Source organism: Cyanistes caeruleus, chromosome Z, assembly GCF_971803275.1.
Source record: "Cyanistes caeruleus chromosome Z, bCyaCae1.hap1.1, whole genome shotgun sequence".
NCBI lineage: Eukaryota > Metazoa > Chordata > Aves > Passeriformes > Paridae > Cyanistes > Cyanistes caeruleus.
In genome coordinates this window covers 42,623,234-42,642,784 of record NC_141732.1, presented here as the reverse complement: position 1 = coordinate 42,642,784, position 19,551 = coordinate 42,623,234, and the positions used below count along the sequence as shown (strand labels likewise).

Genomic DNA, 19,551 nt, shown 5'->3' with positions numbered 1-19,551 from the left:
AGTCAAATGCTATAGATTAAGACAATTGGGGCTTTTTTGCTGTCTGTAGTAGACTGCCTGGGTACATCTTTCCCTCACCACTTATCATCATTAATGCATGTTATTAACATGCATTATTAATGCTTACATATATGTTATGCTTCTCAAAAGAAAAATGGACACTGTTTGCTAACTAACTGCATACTGCTGTGTCTCTCCTATTTCCTATCAAAGACTACAAGGAATCAGCAAAACTACAACATTAGAAAAGGCAGAAAAATTGTGTCATTTTACTTCAGCATTCGAGCATTGCCACACTTTGAATTAAAAGTATACTTTTAAAAGTCTCCTGGAAAACATTAAAGACAGTAAAAAAAAGGGTGATTTTACTTAGTATTAAGTTGTTCAAATTTTCATTGAACTAAACAGATGTATATAAGGCTGCCTAAAAGACTGTGAGAACGTATTTTTAAGACTAAGCTTTTAAATCAACAATAGTGGTTTACTTGCATGAAAATGTGCATCATCACATCATCAGTTATTTTATAGTAATTTGTAAATCCTAGTATTTATTACATGCATATCTAGATAATCTGACATACAAAATAAACTAGAAAGCAAGAAATTATCTACCTAGAGAAATCTGGAAGTATCTTCAGCTTTAGCAAAGCTGTACATAAACAATGATGAGGTTGTTACACTCTCATGAGTTGTGAGGACTAAAATATTTTAAAAAATGTTAAAAATTCCATTTATATTTTTACCATGATTTGAGGTTGCTGCTCATTATTCAAGGATTCTAGACCTAGTGAATCTAGGAAGTCAAGAGCATCAAAACTATCAAATGTAAAATGCCTCATCCTTTGAAGATTTAAAATGAAACTAAACACCCACTGTGTTATAATTAGAATATATATATATATATACACTTCAACACAATATGTAAGCAACTTGTGTTTGGAGCAGTTTCTTAAATGGCAGAATGACAGTGTGTCATGCTACAGATGCAGCATCTTTAGACCATCAAAGCAGCCCTGGGAAGGATTCACTCACTTACCCGTACCCAGCTATTGGCCTTCAGCTCCACAGCGTTTTGCGGTTCACTGCTGTACAGACAACATAGGCACCACATCAGAACCTTCTGGCTTTCATCTGTAGGGAAAAAAGTAAATAAAAATACATTTACAGGGTAAAGAAAAAAAACAAAACAAAACAAAACACAGGCAGAATTACACACAACAATCCCTATTCATCCACAAAACTGAGGCCCTAAGTATCAGCCTCGACTAATGCTGCTCCTGTTCTACCAGATTCATACCACACATTTAACGTTAATCACTATATACATCTTGTGTAATCATTTCCTGAACAGCACTTTAAAAGGTACCATAGAGTTCAGAATCTATACAATAGTTAGGTGATCTGAAGAAACTTGCAGGACCTAGTAATTCATTCACATAAATAATACCTGAAGCTACCCTCAAGGAACTTTCAACTTAGTATCTAAATAATATCATTAATAATAGACAAAAGTCAACAGTAGTAAAATTGTTTATTACTTTGTATCTAAAGCTTGCACAACTCAAGTATGCTCACTTACGAAAAACTACTTTGCGAAGTATGAAATCATTCAAAACTATAATGTAAAATACCAAGTTCTCTGTAAAAATATAGGAAGAGTCTCCATGCCTCAGGAAAATTAGATTACAGCCGACAGGAGAATAGCCAAATAATGATGCAAAAAAATCCTAATCTGATTTTCTGTTCAGGATCAGTCTGGGTTTTACTTAATGCTAACCTACTGTTTGAAATTAATTCTCTACTTTAAGAATCTACTACAAAATGACCGTAACTCTCATTGTTCAGATGCCCAGATATTATTATAGAGGAGCTGATTATCTGAAGTAAGCAGCTGAACAGCCATTTAACTCATGATTATTTCCCACAACTTTCTTTCCACTAGGCTTTGGTGGTTTGGGTTTTTTTTTTTTTCTAATGTTCTTTGGCACATACCAAGATGTTCTACAGTGAATTTAATGTCAGAACAAAGCTGTGGGATTGAAATGAAAATTCTGAAAACTGAATGTAGTTCGGATATAATATTCACTTAGTAAGCAATAAGCTTCTTGTTAAAAATAATACAAGTAAGTGATACTACTAGTTTTAGAAGTTTTATTATGAAACATTTTGATTATCAAGCTGAATGAGTAATTTCTTTTGTTTTCTGTGTATTTGTTACCCAGGATGTAATAAACAGTATTATTTAGAAGTGCTTTGCTGGGAAAGCCTGAGGAAAAAATAAAAGGTCCATTAAGTAATGCCTGTATTTTCACCAGGTGACCAGAGACATTAACACTGATTTAAACCAGTATTCCTCAATAAATGTCCAACAAGCCTGGAGGCCATTACTGACCTCCCACTGACTAACATCTCTGCAACAGAAATGGTTTCCCAAGCATTCACTTTTAACCAACCACAGTTTGGGGTGTTCTGTCATTGTGTGTCTGGGGACTTCTTTTAACGTGGATTTTAACAAGGCTAATAATTTCCTAGGTTTTGTAATTCCAAAGTTAAAGGACACATTCTGCACAGTGCCCAGCAGAAGTTCTTAAACTGATTATATCCAACAGGCATTCAGACAGCAGCACTAATAGACAACTACCTCCTTCAAAAACACCTTCCATCTAATCTCCACTGTAATGACATTATCTGTGAGGAAAAAATAAACAAAGAGTGGTTTATTTGTTTAAATGAGTAAATCATACTGAATTCCTTCTTGGAAAATTAAAGATTTTAAATATTATAAATTACTAATACTAAAATACTGCCTGATTATAAAGTCTGGCTTTTTACAGCTTTCTATTATATAAATTACACAGAAAAAGACAGGGAAGAAGACATCAAGTCCAAATCTCATATCTCGAACAACATACATATAGTTCAAGTATTTCTACTTTTTACTCATACAGTAGCATACATCTACATCAATGAGTCATTTTACTTAAATCTGAATGCTTGAATAGATTTCTGGATGAGAAGATACTTTTTTACACATGATGACTTGCACCATACTATAAAATACTTTGCATGTATTGTTGCCTGTCAGAAATGCAAATCAGTATGATGAAAGTAAAAATGATGAGAACAAAGCCTTGATAAACTGACTTGGCACACTTTGCCAGCATAATGAGTTTACACAGATTAACTGAGATAGGTTCAAACTACATCCCCAGTGAAATCAACCTACACTGGTCTCATAGATAAGCCAGAAGTTTCCAAAAACGGGTACAACTTCAAATTTCCCTAGTTCAAAAAATTAATTTTTGACCAAAACTGAGGTAGCCTCCCGTAGATCTGTGAAAAACAGGAAAAGGGCCCATACAATCCTCTTGCTGATATACCCCATGACAAGCTCTGAGGGAAACCCTTGGTTCACTGTTTTCACAGCTGCCCTGGAACTGGGGATGAAAGATGTGAAGATTAAGATAGATCTTAAAATAATTACAGCAGCTGCAAAAGATAATCATATCCAAAGACCAAACACAGAGCCATAGAAAACCTACTGGTGGATTTTTTTTCTCCCAGTTTTCTAGCAACTGTGATATCCATGGAAAACCTATCATCATTATATACTCTGGAAAGCATTATCAGGATACAAACAAAGGCATTTAATCTTGCTATGGCATGAATGGCTGCCTAATACCCAAATAACCAATTAACACATCCAAAGAAATAAAATTAAAAATTCAAAGGTGGAAGTTAGAGGTCAAAAAAGGTTATACCTATCAACAGGACTTCTTTTGGGAGGTTAATGTTGTATTCCAATTAAGGGAATAAAAAATTTCTGTAGGAAACTTTAGACAAAGTTTGGAAGCTGCTTTGGAAAAAAAAAAGAGAAAAAAAGAAAAACAAAACACCAACCAAAAAAAGGGAAAAGAACCCCAAACAAACAAACAGACAAACAAACAAACAAACAAACTGAAACACCTTAAACCAAACAACCAGTCAAAAGTCCAAACCTTTAGGATAATATTGTACCTCTTTATTGCCAATGTCACAAAAAAAAATATTTAAAAACAGAGACAAAGAACAAAAAGGTGTGTTTTTCTCATAATACAATGTAGTCTGAATAATCCCAAGCACATTCTGTTTACAAATACCCTGTGGCCATACAGAAGAAAGCAAACCCTAATCTTACAGCCAGAAGTATTATTTTTAGAGCCTGTTGCTCTGAAAGTATCAAAACATATGAGATTTGCCCATATCAAAAACATGGAATAGCTAAAACTTAACTTTCTGTGAAAATTAATCCATTCCAAGCTTACATGCTCACACACGTACAGTGATATATACAGCCACCAAGAAATCTCCCAGCATTTACAGTATTAGTTTGGGATTCAAGACATTTGGGCTCAAAACTCAAACCAGAATGGTTCTGCTGATTCTGAAGATAATCACACAGTCCACCAAGGAAAAAACAGAACCCCCAAAAAACCCCAACACCCCCCCCAAAAAAAAGCACAAAAAAGCCAACAAAAAAAACCACCACTGGAATTCCTAACCAAGACTGAATTCCTCATGTATTCCTTGTGGTTCAGGACCACAAGTAGATCCATGAGATTTTCATCAGTCGTGCTTCCCTCACATTAGCATTCTAAATAAGGCTAACTTGGTTGCCTTCTCCTCAGGAGTGTTTATGAGGAGACTGATTTCCCTCAGAGACTATGGTTCCTGCACTGAGTGGTCAGCCATGTCAGCTTCCAGCACCAACAGACATTCATCTATGGCAATAGGTATTGTGGTTTGGACATGATGCAAAACTACAGTGTTTTTCCTTCTCCACTTATTAGCATGAAAGACTGAATCAAACAAAACTAGTTCCTTCTTCTGTGAGGGTGGCCTGGTCTCAGACATATGCCTGAATGAGCCATTTATCCAAACGAGAAATTACATGAAACCCACTTGAGAGTCAGCATCTGCTATAGCCAGCACTATCTTAAAGAATATCTTCAGAATCAGTGCCAAACAAAATGAAAAACTGCTGAATCTAAAATGCCACTAGTCCAAAGAGTGCTCAAGTGGCTCTAAGAAGAGGAAATGGTAGGAATGCATAAGCAGACATCTTCAGGTCTATCGATGTCAGAAAGTCTGAAAGCATTAAAATGAAGGATTCCATTTTGAGAAAGTAAAATTCTCTGAATTGTCTTGCTTGCCACTTGGAAGAAACAGCTGTACTAAGACTTCATTGTCAAGCAAACTTCAGAGGTAACAACCAACCTGCAGAAAAAGCAGCTTCAGAAAATGCTGAAGGAACACAAAAAAGAGGAAGGAAGGAGAGCAAACCAAGAATATATTGCTGGGATTTTTGTGAAAAGGAGCCAAAAGCAGACACAGACAGCTTTCAACTCTGATGAGAAACATAGGCAAAGCTACTTTCTATAACACAATATACTGTCAGATCAGAAAAACTGATCATCTGAAGACTTGCATATTCCAAAGAAAAACTTACAAAGTGTGTGTGTAATTGTAAACATCAATGGTTACCAACATACTCAAAAACTATGATGAGAAGGGAAACGTCTCCAGTGTAAAAATATATCTGTAAAGTACGAAAAGGCTTTTTAGAAAGCACACATTAGTTGCTCTGCAAAAGTGGTCTAAGTTTAAACCTATGGTTCCTTCCCAAATTTTCCTTCCAGAGGTGAAGTGCTGGCATTACACACAACTACTGTGTGTTCTACAGTCAAGTTCATTTTGCCTGTGATTGGAGCTGTCTAGAAGACAAAGCCAAAACAGAAGATGTATGCTGTGCTTGACTTAATAAGCTCTTCTAGTGGAAAACAAATTTGCCCCTTTCTGTATTTCCCCAAAAGGAAGCATAAAACAGAAGGGACATCATGTTATTTATTTTTTTATTTATTTTATTTGTAGTTGTAGTAAGAGCAAAAGACTGGCAGAAAGTTAATTTTTAAGGAGCACACAGAGAAGCTCAGAATCAGTTTTCTGCTTAAATGACATACCAAGTATGGTATGTAACTTATCAAAATTTTAATGTCTCAGTTCCTGACAAATGTATCAGAACTGTTGATGACATAGCACAAGGAGTGTCTCCTCCCTTCAAACCATTTTCCTGGGCCAAATTTATTTTCTCTTCTATATTCTCACCCACACACATATTCACCACCAGTAAGAGCACTTCATTTTTTCATATGCCTTTTTCCTGTGTTACTACTTTACTGTTCTAATTTTGATTCTGTGCACATTTTCACTAGTTAAGGATGGAGAAATGCGGAAAATACATAGTAAGGATTCAATAAAAACAAACACAATCATAACGTAGACTAATTAAAAAACACACGTATCGGAAATATTATTTCTTCTATCTTAGCATATATAATAGAATATTCTGGTGCATATGGAAAGGAACTTCTGTTGAAAGTAATCTGAAAATTTTCTACATTTTGAGACACCCAAAAAATGTAATCAATAAAAAAAATGAGAATGGAAATCGTGATGCACATAAACACTCACTGAGTTTAAAATCTACTGGTCCAAAGCCAAGATTCCATAACTAAACCATGAAATTAATTAGATCCAAAAGTGAATTTAACATTTCTGAAGGCCATATATTTTAAATAACAAGGACAGCCTTTTTACCTCAGAATTTTACTTCAGTAAAAAAAGAATGCTGTGTTTTTATGGAAAAAAAATCTCAGTATATAACAACTCATATTTTGCTAACTTCTACAGAATAAAGTTTATGGAACTAATGCAGAAATATCTTTACACGTTCTTACCATATCCTATAACAAAAGGATTCCAACAGAGCCTTCCCAGAAGCTGTCCAATTAATGGGAACTGCTCAATTGCTGCAGTGGAACCCTGCTAAAACATAAAAACAAAGAGATAGTAAATATACTGCGCATCAGAAGTAGTTTAAGAGTAGTTTAAGAGAACCATTAATGATACATTGTTGTAAATTGCAATCGGAAAGATTTTCCTCCGAAAGAAAAACACTTGCAGGTATGTTAAATTTTCAATGTCATCATTCAAGTAAGTTAAAACTTATTTCCTTACCTAATACTTAACTAGAAAATTAAAAAATTAGAAAATTAGAAATAAGAAAATGTCTTCATTTACCTCACACCCAGCAAGCAGATCAGTGCTAGGACCTAGCAAGTATAAGACTTCATTGTATTAAAAGCTTAATTAACACACATTTTTGATCATCAGTGTTATAAAACACTGTCTCAGTTTCTGAAGAAATTAATACCTACTATGGCATAAAATAATCTTTGTTACTTTTGTTTACCTTCTTTAAATTAACTTACTTAATGACTAGTCAGTAACAAACTGACATTTAGCCAAATAGAAAGCAGTTTCACTATAAAAGTAATAGACAATGTAGTTTATATACAATCCTGTGTAATCAGGCCTATTTTTCCATTTTTGTAGCTTTACTACCTAATAAATGAAGGCTTTGAAAAATAGCGCTGTGCTGAGATAACATGCAAGTAGCAAGGATGATAATCATCTCCTACTACTACAATAAATTCCTCACATTGTCTCATGTTTGGGGCTAGACCAAGGCTTTCTGAGGCCATATTCACTAAGTCCATTTCAGGCCATGCCTCGGATTACGTGAAGTAGCAACATTTCTTTTCCCTCTTAAGGGAAAAGAAGTACAAACATGGGAAGAAACTCCACTCCCCCAAAACATTTGACCTAAAATTTAACATTTAAAGTCAGTTCAGAAACAAACCTCAATCTGCAGTCTACAGGTAAGAATATTTAAAAATAAAAACTTCCATAAGAAGCAAGCCTTAAGCCATAATGACGTACTTCTAAAATTAATTATACTGAATATCTACACTAAAAAAGCAATGCTCAGAAAAACATATTATCAACTAAACATGAACAACTACTTTTACTCAAGTGAGTGCAGACAATAATTTAGTTAATAAATAGAACAGGCAGCAGCTTATGCCAGTGATCTGACCATGCTCCTAGAATTCAGTGTGTGTGCCGTAACACTGGGGTTAACATGTCAGAAGGCCCTCTAAGATTTAAAGGATCAGTAACAGTTTTGCATGTTAAGGCCTTTAAATCATCCAATTTATGACCTGACAAGCAGAATCAAATTCTTGTTTATTTAAAGAATTTTGTTAAGAGTCTAGAGCATTGGCTGGGAAATTCCACGTGACATCAACAAATCAAGAAGAAAAAGCTCCTTTCACAATAAATCAGGGAAACAGGAAGCACACTCCTGTTTGCATTACCTGTGACTGTTTCCCCAGTTTGCCCCTCTGATCAAGCAGTACCTTAGGTCAACAAGACAAACCTTTTTGCTACTGTTAGCTTCTGGTTTTGTCAAAACATGAGGCAGGTTGCTTTGGAGGACCTCTTCAAAACAGGTCACTCTTCCTTCTAAAGTCACTTACCAAATGTTTTATTGTTTCATAAAGCTGATGTAGAAATTCCTGGAGCTGGGGCAAGTGAAGGCACACATCTTTCTGGGATTCCAGTGTGGTGGCTTGACCCCATTCCACAGCTTTATCCAACCAATATTCAAAGTTCAGTTTGGGCACTGTAGTGTCCTGAGCCATTCCACAATCCTAAGAAAAAGATTTTAAGTCCACATCAGGCAGCACTGAACACTGGCTTCAATCCAAGAATGAATATCCAAAGAGAGATTTCTGCTACCTTTCCTGTATCCACAAGAGAATGGGGTGTAGGGAGTGTCTGTGTATACATCTCATAAGGGTGGCAGTTTTATTTGTAATATTAAGAAGTTAAACTAACCCCATAATGACAAAGTAGCAAAGGGGGCACAGTAATCAGTAAATTATCTCAGAATAAATGTAACACCCAGAAGCGCTTCACACCTACCTAAATTTCTGATCATCAATATTTCATTCAGGATTTTAGAATAATATGAGCTTGCATTTCACATGCTATGCATAATGAAAAACTAAAAATATGCTTTCCAAGATAAATGAAAGTATTAAAATAAGGCTCAATCAAAATAAAAGGCACTAGGAGGCTTTGCTCATTGTAATTTCTATATTTGTAACTGATGGTTAGTTTTATGTAAAAAAAGAGTATTCTCCTTTACAGAAAATAATAAATTTAATATTTCAGTTCTGTTTCTCCTTGTATGCCATATGAATAAGAGAGAAAAATATAACCATATGTTATGAAACATATGCTTTATGTAACTTAGTTCTGAATGAAAGCTATAACATAAATGATCCCATCTGGCACACTTCACTTTAAAAAGCTGGTCTTTGAGAGATAAGCATTATCACCAAGTCAGAACAATTAAAGTCTAACCAAACTGCCCCAATAAAAAAACAACAAAAAACAGCACAAACTTTTTCCTGCTCTACTATTATATTTTTCTTTGACAGAAGGACAGATAATAGCACAGCAGGCAGTAAAACAACCTTTAAATCTCTCTGAAAGAAATACCTCTTAGGCTGAAAGACCAAATGAGTTCTTGCAGCCTTTCAATCATTGTTCTTTCTGTCAAAACTGTAAAGACAACTGTCAATTAACAGAATATGATGGCAATTTCCAGAAATTAATTGTTGCCCACTTGGAGATACTCATAGATGCCACGGATATGAGTAAATATATTTTTTCCAGCTATAAACCAAATAAATAAACCACAACTTCCACAGCAGCACTGCAAACCAAACTTGCTTCATACAGCTAACCCTTACAAACACAAGATTTGTATAGCATGCTAATCTGAGCCAGATAAAAATTTGAAGATAATTAATGAACTTAATTTCTTTGATTTTGATTGATGATTTATTCATCTTTTGATTGATGAAAATTTTCTTTGATTATAAACAAACAACTAAATAACTAGATAGATAGATAGATAGATAGATAGATAGATAGATAGATAACCAACCCCTAGTGAATCACAGCTATCGTTTGAGTTTGGACTCTGTCCAGGGAGGGGGAAAAATAAAAAAGGGAAAAAATTTGAGGTTTAGCTGTTGGATTGCTAGTGTACAATGTGTGTCTGTCCCAAACTCGTTCAAAGACAAGCAAAGCCACTGTTCTTGTGCTCTTTACTACTCTCTCATCTGCAACTCTGCTGTCAGCAGAGCTCTTAAGGGATCTGTGCAGTGTCAAGATCTTGCAGTGATCTTCTGTAAGTATCAAAACACGCTATAAGACACTCCATCACAAGTAGCTGGCTGAAGTGACACAGGTCCCAGTGCCAATTAGCCCTCAAAGACTTGTATCACCACAAGGACACAAGAAAGACTTTCAGAACAATTTAAAGCCAGGAAGTAAACTAACGCACTGGATTAAATTAATGAGCCTACCTGATGTTCCCAGACATGATCAATCCTCCCAAATAACTGAAAAACCAAACCCCTAATAAAATGGTTCCTAAAACTTTCAGGAAAGGAGCTAAAAAAGAAAAACAAAACAATCAAAAAAGAGGAACCACAAAAACCCCAGTCTTTTGGGGCCAATAATGAGTCAAGTAAGTATTAATTGAGAATCCAAGTAAAGCAAATCAAGCAGGCTAATCTAATATACTGAGTACCTGTTTCTATTATTCCAGTATGCAGAATGGCACAGCCATCACTATTCTTTTTCCAGAAGTCTAAGATCCCAGCTCTCTAATAAGAAAGGTGTTTTATCTCCCTGGTTATTACAGCAAAATAAACTGGACTGCTGGTCCAGTGAGATTCCTTGTTCATTCCTTAACTGGTCCAGAGCTATTGCTCCACAAAGAAAGACTGAGTTGCACATTAATTTTTTTTTAGTACTGCTACTATTAAAACAAAACAAACCAAACAAAACCCAGTACAAATTACAAGTGAAAGAAAATCTTAGAAATGTATCTTTCCTCTATGCTGATAACAGCAAGTGTGCATTTTTTCTACTGTTTCTGATAGATAATTCCCTTAAAATATCTGAATATCTTCAAGATGAGAAAAGTATTCTCCCATCAACAGACCAGCAATACTCACACAACACAAGACAAAGCAGTTCTATGTATGGTGCCATTCAAAACCCTCACCTTGTTTCATGACAGCAGAAACAAAGGACTTGAACCAAAAAAAACTTCAACTATACAGTCTATGGATCAGAACCTATCCTCAAAAGGATGTTTTGGACTTGATCCAGAATATTTTGTATAATTTTCTGATGAAAATGAAACACCGCTCTGTTTCTAAAGCAGAGTTCAGAAATTTTAGCTGCAGTTTAATGCCCAATTCATTAATCCATTTATGGACAAAAAATAGAGAAGTCAGTTTGATATGCATTTCCAAAGTGGATTAAAGGACATGATTTTCTGTGCAATCAGTTTTCCGAAACTTCTAAAAATCCTAATATATCAGGAATAAGGAACAAATAATCCCTGATTAAGAGAAGATGTAATCTGCAGCGCATGTTTGGAATAAACCATTAGAATGGCATGTAAAGATGTTTGCACTTTTTGGTGGGGAGAGAGGAGGAAGAGTTGTGTACTTCTGAAAAGCTCTGGACAAGAACTACTTTTGTCAATTCAATGGTAGAAGAATTCCTTACAGCAATTATTACACAGTCACAGAATCCTTTGTGTTGGAAGGGACCCATAAGGATCACTGAGTCCAACTCTGAAGGGAATGGTGCACGTGGGAATGGAACCCACGACCTCAGCATTATTAGTACCATATGATCAGTACTATATGTATTAGTACCATCCACTGAACTCATCTCAAGGCTGAATGTAGATTTTCAAGAATTATAATCACAAAAATGCTAAAGGCATTGCTCTTCTCTGTTTTGGACTACCATCAATTCACATTTTTTTACAAAATCATGCTGAGATCTACATAAGAATACAATAAAGTGGCATTTCTAGGAATTGCTGCACTATTCATATAGGCCGTATTTGTTTAGCATTTACTAGGTGCTCAATATTTGTTTCTTCTGTTTACTCTGATAATAGGTAATTTAACACAGTTGCCTTCTGAATTACGTTACCAGGTCTCACAGGACGAAGAGCTCAGTTTTAATCATTAAGTAACTGTGGCCCCTAGCAGGGCTTAATTTTGTGGACAGGACATATATTAAACCTCTTGCACAATTTTCATCTGCGTATCACAGCCATCTGAAAAAATGGTATTTCCAGTTGCATTCTGCTGCTCTGCAGGTCTAGAGAAGACCTGATGCCCTGAGGAAGCAAGGTTTGCTGGAGTTCATACAAGATCCCCCTTTCTCAGATACTCTGAGAACATTACATCTCCCTCTCCCTGCACAAGGACTGTATGATCATGACAAAGCTTTCTTCTACCGAAGGGTGGCTGGGCACTGGAACAGGCTCCGCAGGGAGTGCTCACAGCACCTGCCTGGCAGAGCTCAAGAGCATTTGGACAATGCTGTCTGGCACAGGGTGTGATCCCTGGGGATGGTGCTGTGCAGGGGCAGGAGCTGGACTTGATCATCCTTGTGAGTCCCTCCCAACTCAGCATATTTTGTGATTTCCATTTATCAGGCTTCATGACCCAAAAATTATTTATTTGCCTTTAAATTAACTTTAAAACTTTCTGGTTCCAATACCTTATCTTGTAGCAGCACATCTTCCCTTTAACTTACCCTATTTCAAGAGGCTTGAAAATAAAAAATAAAGCCCTCTTTAATGGGAAAAGCAGAAATAATATCTCAGCACATCCATCTAACTCTTCTGTCCACAGGAAAAGTGAAAGCAGGACAAATATCACTGAATTTCACATGTTATTTGTTACCTTTTGATAATGAATCTTAACAGGCAAGAAGACAATCAACTATACTTTCAAATACAAAATATGTAAGTACCAGCCCACATAATGGATTTTTAGGAACAAACTGAATAAAAAATCTGATCACAATCCACTGGAACCTACTCCTACAAGGAACACAACAAAGATAGTAATACTCCGACACCACTAGTAAATGTGGGGGGTTTTTTGTTTGTTTGTTTTTTTAAATTAAATTTAAGGGGAGAAAACAGGCAATATAGTAAGGCACCTTTTCATCTCTGGAAGAAGACTCTATGCAATTTGGCAAAGTACCAAACATACAATGGCCTAGTTTCAAAGAATTTCAATGTCAGCAGTAGCCAGAACAAAATCCAGCAAGACTCATAAAGCTGTCCATACCAGAAGACAGGGAATCAGATGGATGCAGAAAATCAAAATTTGTTTCAAGGCAATCAGGAAAATCTCAGATTTGACCAGTGCACACTGATGTTAAGCAGATCAGCAGGACCTTCCAGAACAAAAGCCAGACTTGAAAGAAACAGGGGGCTGCTAGCTCACCTTTCAGCTCCTTGCTTGCTTTTCCATAGGTGAATTGCTTTCCTCTCATCAGTGATCTACCACAGAGGTAACAACATAACTCAAAATACAGAAGCTAAAATTTACATCCTGGGCATGGTAAACAGAATCACAAACAAGTACACACCTTCACAGTTTCCTAGAAATGGAGGGGGGAGAAAGGGGGTGTGAAGCACACCTCCTTTCAATATATTTCCTCAGTAAAGTTTCTGTATTTTTTTTTGCAATCTAAATAGTAAACCTAACAAAACTATTTGGTAACACTCAGGTCACTGGAACATAGAAATCTCTCCTTGTGCTTGAAGAATAAAGCTTTTGGGAGTATAGTTCTAACAAAAATTAATGTTCAAATATCCTTGGATTTAGCTTGCTGGAACAGGGCCTTTTCATTTAGTCCATCTCATTCTCAGCTGACTGTTGTGACAACAACAGAAATAAAGATTTCCATTGTTATCACAGAAAACAAGGGACACTGAAGCTATAACAACTATGCAAAAATAAAGGCAACTCTGGAATGAGACGTCAGGTCTGATGGAGCCTTCAAACTACAGAAGGCAGAACTGTCTCTGGTACCTGGCAACATAAAAATATTTTCACCACACTTTGCAACAAGTCTGATTATTGCTAACACCAGCTTCTTTAGCTTCACTAACAATTACAGTAACATCACACATCAATTGTGTACGGGTCTCTGATAAAAGCAGCCTACACACTACTTAAGTTAGATCTTACTTTGCAGGTTACAAGAAAACGAATGAAATGCTGGTTGCTTACATCAATGGCAAAATTTTTGTTAATCTCAATAAAGCCTGTATTTCACATTAAGCTTTCATGACAGTGAGAAGCTCATCCATGTAAGAGCTTACCAAGTAACTACATTAGAAAAATTAGGCCTTTTAGCAAAAATAGTAAATTGTTATATTTTATCTGTTGTTTGTACCCATTCTCCTATTCCAAATCTGCCAGCTAATGCATCGCTCCCAATCTTGTGGGTTACCTGACACAATACAGTTATCTGGGTTATCTGACTATACAGTTTTCATTACCCAATTCTAGCAAATATGCACTCACAAAGCTTCATGTAAGCCAAAGCAAAATGAACGAGTTATAGTAACGCAGACAATGAGCAATTTTTGTACCAAATTTTAATTCTACTTTTTCAGTTTAATTAAACTTTTACATGCAGTTACCACTGTCTCCCATAGTTTAAAACCAATATTAGAGATTTCACACTGTCATTTCAGAAAGACTTTCTTCAACCTCTTCTCTACAAAACACTTCAGAAAAAAAATGGTCTGGGGGTGCTGGTCTGCAGCAGCTCAGGGTGAATCAGCAGTGTGTGCCCGGGCAGCCAGGAGGGCAAACCCCATCCCGGGCTGCATCAGACACAGCATCACCAGCTGTGACTGGGATCATCCTGCTGGATTCAGCCCTGCTGCGGCCTCACCCTGAGTCCTGTGTGCAGTGCTGGGCCCCACAGCCTGAGGAGGGTTGGAAGGGCCCTGAGTGGTCCAGAGGAGGACAACAGAGCTGGTGGAAGGGCTGGAAGGCACATCCTGTGAGGAGCGGCTGAGGGCTCTGGGTTTGTCTGGTCTGGAGAGAAGGAGGCTCAGGGGTGACCTCATTGCTCGGTACAGCCCCCTGAGGAGGGGACCTGGAGAGGGAATGCTGGCCTTTTCCCAGGATTTCCTGGAATCCAATAACAAGATGTGTGTGAATGGTTCAAAGCTTCATCAGGGGATGAAGATGTTCAGATGGACACTGGGAAATCTTTCTTTACCAGCATAGTGATCAAACACTGGAACAGGTTTCCTACAGATGTGGGCTTTGCTCCATGCCTGTCAAATGCCTTAAAGAGAGGCATTTGGATAATGCGTGTAATACCAAAGTCAACATTTGCTCAGCTGTGAATTGGTCAGGCAATTGGAGTAGATGATTTTTGTCCCTACAAAATAGTCCATTCTGTTCTGTTCGTAAACCAAACCCATCACCCAAACTTCTGTCATCACAGAACCTCCTCTTCTATAAATTTGTATTTGTATGCTACTCGAGTGGAAAACAGAGAAATTTATTTCCTTAGAATTCAGATCCTCTGAAAAAATACCAACAAAAACCTAGGTAAAGATTAATTCAAAGTTTTACCATGGAATAAACAGCATTTCATGTCAGTTACATACTGTGAGCTATCAAGTGACAGGGATGTTGCATATTCACCAATCTTTGGCACTTTCTTTTTTATAAATTTAAGTTCTGCAATTAACAGATATACTATGCAGTAATTCCCTCATGTCCAAGCATGAGCAGAAGCACATACATTAAACTGTACACAGCAAGTTAGAACATTAATCCATTCATCAGGAGTCACATATGACCTGTAATGCAATAGAAAATGTGTATTCCTTTGTATTAGTGTATGAAGGAATAGCATTTACTTCCACCTGTACATATTAAAATTACAAGGTGGCAAGGGGAAAGTCTAAAAAAGGTCCTGCCAGAGCATATTCTTCCTCCAGCTAAGCTGTGGGGGTTGTGAGGAAAAGCAACAGGGACACAACCAGTAGAGAAGAATGACTACTCACCTTTCCTCCTACAAATAATAAAATAAATAAATGAATGAACAACTAAATAATGAGTGAACACTAGGGGGATTCATATTTCCAACAGTACTTCTTTGATAGCCACGCAACTTCTAAACCCCCCCAGCTTACACAGGTATATGAAATGAAGACATATGTTTTAAACTCTTCATCTCAAGTACTTGAAGTAAGGTAAAATGCTATGTTACTGATATCCAGATCTACACATACAGCTGGGTTAAAATTCTTATACAAAGAATTTTTATAAGAACCCCTAATATTTATTAATGAAGCATATACCTTTTATTGAAATCCCTCAGTTCTAACAGAGTTAAAGCATTTCTGCATAAGCATAAGGAAACAGAGGAACAAACAGAAAGCAACTTGTTCAAAGTCACTGGGGAAACAAATGACAAAAGGAGATAAAACACACAAATCTCAGATACACTAGCCTATTAGGAAATCCTGTTTTTGAAGGATTTCTTCGAAGATAATCTATTACTCACCTTAAGCTCCTCAAGCATGACATGACAATTTATGCAATGATGGTCAAAAAGAAAATGGCCACATAAGAATCACAGAGAAGTATTTTCCTTCCACTTTATATTACACATACTCACCTTTATATGAACTCTAGTGACAGCTTAATAAGTGTAAGTAAAAAAATCTGTTAAAAGTATTCAGAGTCCAGAGTTAAAGAAAGTTTGCAAATGAAAGAATGCACTTCTCTGGCATAAAAGGTATTTTCCCCCCTCTCTCTCTCTCTGACTACTCACACTCAGAAATAGCCATAGAATAAAATCTTCAGAATAAAGATGTATTTATAGCATTAAGTACATCTGACAGAAAAAGAAAAATGTATTCTTCAGAAGAATAAAAATAACTTCATGACATTCACATCAACATTTACACCTTTTTTGTTGTACATTATCTTAACACACTCCCACAGATACTTGTCCCTGGAGTCCATTGACAAGGTTTCATGCTATTCACAGGCATTAAATCAGGCTATTCATTCTTTGCAAACAAGAAGAGATAAGTTTCCTCAGAAACATCTAGAGCAAAGTCGTTCAGTCATTCACTCAGTCAAACTCATACCACAGCAACAATTTGCTGTGTGAGCATTTAGACTGAAGACAAGGAACTGACATTCAAATCAATGAGACAATGATTTGTGGAATTTTCAGTAAATTATTCCTGCACATTTTATGAGCACTTACTTTTTAATGCACTACAGAGTATCCTCTGACTTGTCAGTAATGCATCCGTTCATGAAAACCTCATAATTTTGCCCCTAGCATGAAATTAAGGCTGTATTTTTCTCTTATCTTATGGGAAGGGAGCTTCTTATGAATGGGGTTGGTTGATGATAAATGAGAACTTCTAATGTACAGCATAGAAAAAAATACTAGCTAGTGGCATGTCTCTTAGCCTCTTCTCCTTGGACACTCACATATGTCAATTTAGTTGATAACTTATTACAGTCCTATCTGGAATACTTCAACACTGTCACACTGTTAACCAAGATTTATTAAAAATACATGACTGAATCTAATTCACCTATCAGATGGATCTGACTGATTTAATTTAAATTCCTAATCTAAATAATTCACCAAAACTAAATCTACTCATAGGGAGGAAGGACAGCACTACAATTTGGCTTCAGGAGTCCGAAGCCTAAGAATCCAATTCTCACTTCTGACACATGACACTAAATAAATCATTAAAGTTAGTTAAGTAATTCTGCTTCACCACTGCCAAAACCTAACTAGTTCTGCTCAGATTTTAAAGAAGGGTACATTTACTTATATACTTGTTTAATTTTTTAAAAAAAGAAGAAAAAAATCCCCAACAAACACACACACACACAAAAAAAAAAAGAAAAAAGAAAAAACAAACAAACCAAAAAAAGCCCCTAAAACCAAATTCTTGGCAACATAAGTTTTACTCCATTTACAATTTTTTTTTTATTTATTCCTCTCAAAGATTTACAAAGTTCATTTTGTTGCAGTAGACTCATGGGCTTTATTTTGCAACATTACCATAAACGATGCTGTGCAGACTACACTTGAGGAGGTAATCTGTCTTTAGACTGTGCCCAGTAATACCTTGTACAACTCATTACTAGTAAAATTATGAAACCATAGCTCACAGTATTGCTTAGAAATATAATTTCTATTGGAAGTAAAAAATGCATGGAGAAGTATTATGTGACAACCCTGCAACCATATGCAAGGCTGACAGTTTAAAAACGGAAACTGCTCACAAACATCATCTGACATGAGTCCGCCCTTTATCATCACTCAGAGAAAAAGCATTCTTGAACAAATTTTAAAGAAGCTGTAATCAAAACCTCTAAAATTCAGAAGAGTAAATTACGATCATTAATATAAACAACCTTGAATTCTCTTTATTAATTCATTAATGTTTAATGAGATTATGATTAATACAATACTAATAAAGAATATTTTGCACCTCCAAATCATTACATACCATTCGTCACAGCCATCTAAAATCATATTACTTCTATAGTAAAACACATAACTAAGTCTTACTAATTTTTAAATATTCTGCAATACTTGCAAAGTTATTATTCCTCTCCAAGGACAGAATATTTAACATACTGTACATTCGTCTAACTTAAAGTGTTCTTGGGAGCCGGTGGCACGTGCCACCAAATCCCAAGCACAAAGAATTTTCTAATTTTCAAAGCTGCATGAAAGGAAATACAGATTTTTTAATGACTATTACCATTGTCTTCATTTTAATAATACTAACTAACAATGACAGCAATTTATTATAGCATTAACTGAAACATATGGTCTGGGAATACCCTTCTTGGTGAAAGCTGAATCGTTTAAGATTTGATTTTTGAGATCTGTTCTATCACCTATACATGTAGCAAGATCTTTGCATTCTGCCATACTTTAATGCATTGTTTAAAACAGGTTGGCACAAAATATGCTGTATTCATTAAAAGTATTTTTTTTAAAAAAAACAGCTGATAAATCAAAGACTTTAGATTTTTATTTGGGAACAATCTCATGCAATATATTTCCATGTAAATTATTCCATGTATATCAAACGATTCTAACACTTTCTGAGTTCTTTTTTCAGAAAAAACTTGTTTCACCCATTTCTTGTCACCCGTCTCAAGATCCTCCACCCAAATGTCTTTTGAAAGACCTCTTTGCCAAAATCAAAAAGCACCTTCACAATTGTAGAGCACTGTACTGAAATGTATGTCTTAGGGAAAAAATAAATAAATTCTACTTTAAAAGCACACTGAGTGCCCAAGGCTGTTCCACTGATGGAACAACTGTGTCCAGTGCCTTCAAAGGGGTATCCTCTGTTGCTGTAACTCCTCATAACATCACCCCAACTCCCACACTGCCTCTCACGACACTTTCACCCATGGCAACCTGTGGTTAATTTCATGTACAGCCACCCAGCTGGTCCATATGTACGTGCTGACCAGATGGGATCACAGAATCATACAATGTCAAGGAAGGGGAATGGACCTTACAGATCATCTAGTCCCAACCCTCCCTGCCACTCAAGGAATTATGCAACCTGGCCTTGAATGCTGCCAGGGCTGGGGCATTCCAGAACCTTCCTGGGCAGCCTGTTCCAGGGTCTCACCACCCTCACAGGAAAGAATT

The 19,551-nt window shown here is 36.2% G+C and overlaps 1 protein-coding gene across 6 annotated transcripts in view; it reads right to left on the bottom strand.

Annotated features, from left to right (window-relative positions):
• Nucleotides 1–19,551, bottom strand: part of FANCC (FA complementation group C) — a 95,821-nt gene that overhangs the window by 51,776 nt on the left and 24,494 nt on the right. For 3 of the 6 annotated variants that reach the window (XM_086868370.1, XM_086868371.1, XM_086868369.1), the window contains 3 exons: nt 8,421–8,594; nt 6,777–6,864; nt 1,037–1,131 (listed from right to left, as the gene is read on the bottom strand). In XM_086868370.1, coding sequence (XP_086724496.1) covers nt 1,037–1,131; nt 6,777–6,864; nt 8,421–8,585 — 348 coding nt within the window. In that variant the 5' untranslated portion in view covers nt 8,586–8,594. The remainder of the gene's footprint in view (nt 1–1,036; nt 1,132–6,776; nt 6,865–8,420; nt 8,595–19,551) is intronic. The other 3 variants (XM_086868374.1, XM_086868375.1, XM_086868373.1) reach the window with 1 other exon arrangement.